The sequence below is a fragment of the Musca autumnalis genome, unplaced genomic scaffold, assembly GCF_047663935.1.
Source record: "Musca autumnalis isolate F117 unplaced genomic scaffold, ASM4766393v1 scaffold_34, whole genome shotgun sequence".
Lineage (NCBI taxonomy): Eukaryota > Metazoa > Arthropoda > Insecta > Diptera > Muscidae > Musca > Musca autumnalis.
In genome coordinates this window covers 171,785-180,177 of record NW_027411911.1, presented here as the reverse complement: position 1 = coordinate 180,177, position 8,393 = coordinate 171,785, and the positions used below count along the sequence as shown (strand labels likewise).

At 32.2% G+C, this 8,393-nt stretch overlaps 1 protein-coding gene across 1 annotated transcript; it reads left to right on the top strand.

The window, feature by feature from the left end:
* The first annotated feature begins 2,827 nt into the window (after positions 1–2,827).
* On the top strand, positions 2,828–7,785 carry LOC141400515 (uncharacterized). Its single transcript, XM_073979716.1, has 5 exons — positions 2,828–6,752; positions 6,814–6,925; positions 6,986–7,323; positions 7,381–7,493; positions 7,567–7,785. The coding sequence occupies exons 2-3, from the start codon at positions 6,891–6,893 to the stop codon at positions 7,254–7,256; spliced, it is 306 nt and encodes a 101-aa protein (XP_073835817.1). The 5' UTR covers positions 2,828–6,752; positions 6,814–6,890; the 3' UTR covers positions 7,257–7,323; positions 7,381–7,493; positions 7,567–7,785.
* The last annotated feature ends 608 nt before the right edge of the window (positions 7,786–8,393 follow it).

Genomic DNA, 8,393 nt, shown 5'->3' with positions numbered 1-8,393 from the left:
AGTTTAAAGACAAAACTTTCAATCGACTTTGGTCCATCATCATACCATCTATTTTATACAGAATGTCTTACATTAAGTTCAGATTGTCACTGCATTTCTATTTTTACCGTTTCATTTGCGAGAGGATTCTTAGTATCACAGAAATCATCATTTGTAATGATTAGTAGATTATTTTTTTCAATTTCACTGTCGCTTGAAATTTCCAGTAAAATATAACTGTTTTGTAAAATATTAAGAATGATAGATTTATGCATACCGTTTGTTCCTTACAAAAAATTATGAAACAAAAGTGCAACTTTTAAATGCCTTTTTTTAAGGCGTTGCGAGGGGTAAATTGCGTTGGGTACTTATTTATGATGGTCGCAATTTTGACCAAAGGACTATAGCTATTGCTTTTGACGATAATCGGTTGAGATTTGGATATAGCTCGCATATATTCTCCCGATTCCGTATATTCTATCCACCAAACAACTATTTTATAACAAATGTGTAATGAAATCGGTTTAGTAGTGCGATTCACTAACTAATTTTGTGAGTTACCGACAATTGTCGGTAAAATTAAAATGCTTATAATTTCGGTAATTGCAGATGTTTTTCTGTAAGTAAGCGATGAATAAAAAATAGTCGTAAAGTTATACCGATAGCAACAGTGTTGCTATCAACATTTGTTATAAAATAGTTGTTTGGTGGATAGAACCACCAAACAACTATTTTATAACAAATGTGTAATGAAATCGGTTCAGTAGTGCGATTCACTAACTAATTTTGTGAGTTACCGATAATTGTCGGTAAAATTAAAATGCTTATAATTTCGGTAATTACCGATGTTTTTCGGTAAGTATGCGATGAATAAAAAATAGTCGTAAAGTTATACCGATAGCAACAGTGTTGTCAACTTTTATTTAAACTTTTCATTTATAATTTTGCGTACATTTGAATTCCTAATTACTGCTTGATATGTTTAAGACATTGTCATTGTTTGCACTTATTTTTAATGGCAATAATACTGTAAGTAAGCATATAATCGAGCCACTTTTAATGAAATACTGCTTACTGTAGTACAATTCAACTGTTTTGCCCCTCCGAGGAGCATTGAAGTGACGGTTGAGCTAAGTAATTTCAATTCTAAAGGGATCTAGTTATACCATATTCGAAGTAGTGTAGGGTACCAAATGTTAAAGGAATGACAATAGTCGTTGAGAATATAGTTTTAAAAATACTTCGGCCCACATTTTTTGAAAAAAGATTTTTGCCGTTGATATCTTCTAGCTACTTCTACGCGGCATCAAGCAAAATTAACACAAATCGATTAATCGATTTATGTAGTTATATTTGAAAACCACAGGTATGATTTTCAGAAAGAATATGTGGTAAAACCTTAAACTAGGAAAGGGTGAAACTATACTCTGCATCTTAATTTATTTATTTACTTTCCTCCTTTATATTCGTGTGAATTCTCCGCTAACAAAGTAGCGGGCACTTGCTATCCCTCTCTATTATATATTTGAGCTTGGTGATAAGTGACTGACTGACTGACTCATCATCAACGCCCAGCCAAAACGGCTAAAGCTATGAGCTTGAAATTTTACCAGTAGGTCACTGTTGGTGCAAATGTACGAGATAAGGCCGGGTATTAGAAAATTCGTCCTGGAACCACAAAAAATATCAACAACAAAAATCCTTATATTTTGCTATTATATACCGTAAAATATCAAAAAAATTTCAAATTTTGTAGTTTACTTCTAGTATCATTTTATCGTAAACCACTAAATTATAAAACCACATTAGAAGTTTTTTTTCCGTTTCAACAGATGTCTCAATTGTATAGTATTAACGTAATGTAAGCAGTAAAAACTAACCGATCCTGATTTACGTGTCTGGAGTAATTTTGTTTTCACTTAACAGATGTCGAACAACAGATTTTCTTTTTAAGCAAAAAAAAATTATTACCAACGAATTTGGAAAATTTTGATTTTTAATTTAAGATTAAAACAAAATTTAGTTCAATAACGTTAAGTTTTTTACTGTTTAAAATATCATTAAGGCAATAAAATCAGAAATCGACCAGAAATAACAACAACAAAAACTGTATGTACTTGATTTCTTGGTATATAGAAATGTAGTGTCTATAACTTTTCGTCACTAAATAATTTAGGAAATCAATAATAGACCACAAACCAGAATCAAATTTTGGTTTTGTAAATGAAAACGATTTTTGGATATGTGTGTTACGTGAATAAGTCAGAAAAGCATTATCACGAAGGGATATGAAAAACCACTGCTCTCCCCGTAAAATATAGGGAAACGAATTTTCTACAGAGAAGATTTCAAGCCCTTTAAAGTACTTTGATGACGTTATATTTTCTAATGAGACGAACATTATGTTGTCTTATTACAATGGGGCCCAAAAAGTATGGCGCAACCATCTTACAACCCTGGCAAATAAAAATTTAATACATACTGAAAACTTCGGAGAACTGTAAGTTATGGTACTGGCATAGACAAACGAATTGTATAGCCAAAAGATTACTCATGCTGTGCGATTTTTCCGAGGATGTAGATTCCATCAAAAACTAACTTTATAGAGTTGTATTTATTGTAATTTTAATTGAGTTGTTCTGTCAACAAAATCGATGTTAAGAACATTGGTTAGAGCATTCCTTTGTCTATATGTACATTTAATTTGTCTATGGCAAAGGGTTGTATATGAAGCAATGGCTTTAGGTAAAATAAGTTTTCTGAGACTTATTTGAAGATCTTCTAAAACTTATTTAACGACAACGTCAAAATTGTGGTTTTTGGACCCTGAAAATCAAAAAGTAAATACAATATAAAATCTACCAAGACAAGACATTCTAGACGTAAATCTCATTTACAAAAACTTTATGGATTCATCTGAGGAAAAAAGGCCCTTCACTAATATACGAAACTTAATAAAGATCAATGGGAAAAATACAATAAAATATGACACTTCGAAATACATATAACTTACATTTAAAATTAGTGTTCAGTAAAAAACAAATTTGTGTTTTGAATTATGGTTAATGAATGACTATAATATATTTGATTTCTAAGACGATCCGAAATCAAATTCGTTCGAATTACTACAAAACGCCTTTCGGTGTAGAAAATGGCTGTTCGACTGAAAACAAAAAACAATATTAAGCATCACAAGTAGTGCAATTGCAAAACGATTGAAGACCAGACTATAAACCGGATTATGGCGGTCTTAAACTCGATATGTCTCCGTGCTGTATGAAGGGTTTGATTTTTATTTGTTTTACAAGATGACCCACGGTGATATATAAAGCTGGGGAAGTTGTGTTTTAATAAAAAAATTTGCTTTTTTCTTTTGTGTTGTGGTGAATCTATGTTAACGTTATGTATTGGCGAAATTTCCAAAAATTTCGCAATTATTGTAGTATACATTAGGGCGCAACAATTATTCTAAAAGAAGTCACACAAAACGGTTTTTACGTTCATTAGTAGGATTCTGTAACTCATTTTTGCTGTTATCGATAATTGTCGGTAAAATTAAAATGCTTATAATTTCGATAATTAACGATTTTTTTCGGTTAGTTAACGAGGAATAAAAAGTAATCGCTAGCCTCTAGCGACACAAACAGTGATGTCAACTTTTCTTTATGTTTTTAGTCATAATTTTGCTAATTAATTTTACCGACTTTTGCCGGTAACAGCAAAAATGATTTACAGAATCCCACTGCAGGTTTGTGTACCCTCAAATTACTCGACTTCGAAAATAATTAATACAGTTTTCTAAAAAATTAATTTATATTTTGTATATGATTAAATTCGTAATAATACTACACAAATATAAAATCGACAGTCAAAACTGATCGTGTGTACCCCGCTTTAGAATATAGGGTTTTCGGAATATGTACAAAATATTTTCAATACACGTTGGTATAGCCCTCATTTAACCATACCGGCCGTTAGGATACATTTTCCTACGTATTTTGTTGTTATTTGGAATTTGTTGTTCTTTGTAGATAGAAAACCTCAGTGCGAAATATTGGCAACATAGGTTTATGTTTTGAAGTATTTTAAAGACAAAACGTTCAATCGACTTTGGTCCATCATCATACCATCAATTTTATACAGAATGTCTTACATTAAGTTCAGATTGTCACTGCATTTCTATTTTTACCGTTTCATTTGCGAGAGGATTCTTAGTATCACAGAAATCATCATTTGTAATGATTAGTAGATTATTTTTTTCAATTTCACTGTCGCTTTAAATTTCCAGTAAAATATAACTGTTTTGTAAAATATTAAGAATGATAGATTTATGCATACCGTATGTTCCTTACAAAAAATTATGAAACAAAAGTGCAACTTTTAAATGCCTTTTTTTAAGGCGTTGCGAGGGGTAAATTGCGTTGGGTACTTATTTATGATGGTCGCAATTTTGACCGAAGGACTATAGCTATTGCTTTTGACGATAATCGGTTGAGATTTGGATATACCTCGCATATATTCTCCCGATTCCGTATATTCTATCCACCAAACAACTATTTTATAACAAATGTGTAATGAAATCGGTTCAGTAGTGCGATTCACTAACTAATTTTGTGAGTTACCGACAATTGTCGGTAAAATTAAAATGCTTATAATTTCGGTAATTGCCGATGTTTTTCGGTAAGTATGCGATGAATAAAAAATAGTCGTAAAGTTATACCGATAGCAACAGTGTTGTCAACTTTTCATTTATAATTTTGCGTACATTTGAATTCCTAATTACTGCTTGATATGTTTAAGACATTGTCATTGTTTGCACTTATTTTTAATGGCAATAATACTGTAAGTAAGCATATAATCGAGCCACTTTTAATGAAATACTGCTTACTGTAGTACAATTCAACTGTTTTGCCCCTCCGAGGAGCATTGAAGTGACGGTTGAGCTAAGTAATTTCATTTCTAAAGGGATCTAGTTATACCATATTCGAAGTAGTGTAGGGTACCAAATGTTAAAGGAATGACAATAGTCGTTGAGAATATAGTTTTAAAAATACTTCGGCCCACATTTTTTGAAAACAGATTTTTGCCGTTGATAGCTTCTAGCTACTTCTACGCGGCATCAAGCAAAATTAACATAAATCGATTAATCGATTTATGTAGTTATATTTGAAAACCACAGGTATGATTTTCAGAAAGAATATGTGGTAAAACCTTAAACTAGGAACGGGTGAAACTATACTCTGCATCTTAATTTATTTATTTACTTTCCTCCTTTATATTCGTGTGAATTCTCCGCTAACAAAGTAGCGGGCACTTGCTATCCCTCTCTATTATATATTTGAGCTTGGTGATAAGTGACTGACTGACTGACTCATCATCAACGCCCAGCCAAAACGGCTAAAGTTATGAGCTTGAAATTTTACCAGTAGGTCACTGTTGGTGCAAATGTGCGAGATAAGGCCGGGTATTAGAAAATTCGTCCTGGAACCACAAAAAATATCAACAACAAAAATCCTTATATTTTGCTATTATATACCGTAAAATATCAAAAAAAATTTCAAATTTTGTAGTTTACTTCTAGTATCATTTTATCGTAAACCACTAAATTATAAAACCACATTAGAAGTTTTTTTCCGTTTCAACAGATGTCGCAATTGTATAGTATTAACGTAATGTAAGCAGTAAAAACTAACCGATCCTGATTTACGTGTCTAGAGTGATTTTGTTTTCACTTAACAGATGTCGCACAACAGATTTTCTTTTTAAGCAAAAAAAAATTATTACCATCGAATTTGGAAAATTTTGATTTTTAATTTAAGATTAAAACAAAACTTAATTCAATAACGTTAAGTTTTTTACTGTTTAAAATATCATTAAGGCAATAAAATCAGAAATCGACCAGAAATAACAACAACAAAAACTGTATGTACTTGATTTCTTGGTATATAGAAATGTAGTATCTATAACTTTTCGTCACTAAATAATTTAGGAAATCAATAATATGCTGTTTATACTATAGCTTTTTGTGTGGTTAACCTTCATTATCAGGATTTGTTTGCCTAATCTCATCAAATTTATGAAGATTTACCATACAAAGTTAAATCTTTTCATGACCGGATTTGTTTGAGATCCCGCATGAAATCTGGATACTTATGTAATCCAACACTGTTTTTGTACTAAAAAATGCAACTCATTTCCCATTGTACGAAAAGTTGCAAGCGTTTTCACAAATTATTTGTTTACATTTTGTTATTTGTCAAAAACACACAGCAACATACATAAATAAAAACAGAAAGAAAAAAAAATTCGAGACTTATTCGCAAAGAGGTAAGTAAATAAATATTTTTTTGAATAACAAAATAAAATAGCACTTCTATTTCTTCGCAGGAAACGTCGTTCGCAAATTACAAAAGACAATTTGCGATATGATCAGAAAAACAAGGAGGTCCTCAAGTCGCTGGCCGGCAAGCATTTGGGTGCAGATACAGAAACCTTGTTGATCTTTTCTAAAGCAATAGGCCGGTCTGTGGTAAGCTATGCGGCGGCAGCGTGATATGCATATGTTGGCGCTACGCTGTTGAAAAACATTTAAACCTGCCAGAATGTCGGTCTGAGGACAGCAACAGCGTGCCTCCTCATGACATCAGTGAACCATCTTCATGAGGAGACGAAGATTTTACCGGTGCTTTTTTTGGTACAGGAATAGACTTCACAATTGAATGAATACTTGGTAAAAAGAAGCATGTCAACAAAAACATCAACATGAGTCAAAGGTAAGCAGACCTTTTTATAAATACATATTAGAATAAATACTTATATATTTTATTAATTTAGTGGATCAAGAAGAATCTGGCCTTTATGATGTTCTATAAGGATTGGCAAAAACAAATCTGTCATGAAAAGAACAAAAAATGTACTGCAAGATATGTTTGAACGAGGATTTGAGGTTGGTAGTTGGTAAGAATTTTGTATATCCAGTGTTTTTTAAACTTACGTATCCTTACAGGACACTAGTATCACAGCAAAGGCACTGGAAAAAAATGAATACATTACATACAGCATATTTGAATGAAATAGAGAAAGGAAACTGTAAAAATTTCGCGTCATATATAAAGTTAATGGACACTTTAACAGAGGATATGCTTGATTCGGAAGAAGCCACTGTTTCCGATCTGATTGATAGACAATCTGAGCAGGAAGAAGGCACATCTTCGAGCAAAAAGTACAATAATACAGTTGATGAGCGAATAGCCGCTACTAATATAGACAAACAATAGTCAAAAAACACCTCATTGACAAAAAAAATCAGGAATGGAAAGTGTCCGAAAGAACCAAACTGCTAAGGTGGTAATTGATGTTATTGATGGCAGTCTTGTTTGAACTTTGCCTTGTTTTTTGAAGACCACAAATTGCCTCCTGTGCTTGGAATTGATGACATGTGCATAAATGCCCAGTCCAATGAGTGGAAAGAAAAAATGGTGAAGGCCCTAATGGATAAACATCTGTGGTATATTGTAAGTTTCCTAAAACTTTCTTTAATATGGCTACTAAATATACATATCTTCAATTGCATCTTTAATACAATAGGAATACATATGTACCTTATGATTCTTCTGTTTGTCTCTATTGTTGGGATGTGCTACATGAATTTCACTCTATACAAAAATAAAAGAAGCTGAAAGGGTCCTCTACAAGGGAAGCTTCAACCGAAATATTTTTTTGAAGTTGAAGATGTGGAACCGTCGTCTAATTTAATGGAATATGATAAAGATGAAAACAATGATTTATACAATAAAAAGATGTGAAGAACAGAAACCCAAACATAAAGCTTTTTTAAATAACGCTTTTTTATTCAAACGTCTAAATTAAAAACAAGAAAAAGAAAGTTTCTTTATTGTTTCGATATTTTTTATTTATGTCGTATAAAAATTGCCCATTATTATTATTGCCCATTTGTGTGTGGTATATCCAATCGAACACTGCGGCTCAACAGCATTCAAAATTGAAAATATCCTTAGCACTGATCGGACGATCCTAACATAAACAGGACCTTGAATTTCACGACCCAAGGCAGTAGTTGGGCATTTGTTAGCCTGGATGAACCATAGACAATACGTTTACTAACATAGGCGCTTTATTTCTGTCGTATACAATCCACAAGATTCTGGTATTCAATATAATTGCCACCACCCACCACAAAAAATACAGCATCCTGAAAGGGTCCACGATTTTTGAGCATGACATCACCAACTTTAATAGTTTTGGATATAAATGAAGGTAGTCATCGGTTTCGGGATAATTACGGCATTCCGTCACTTGTTCGGTGATTTTGGTTACAGGAAGATTCTGTGAAAAATAGTAAACTTGTTAGGAATTGTTGTAGAACAAGGTCTTTTGTTTTTTGGGCCTGTTGC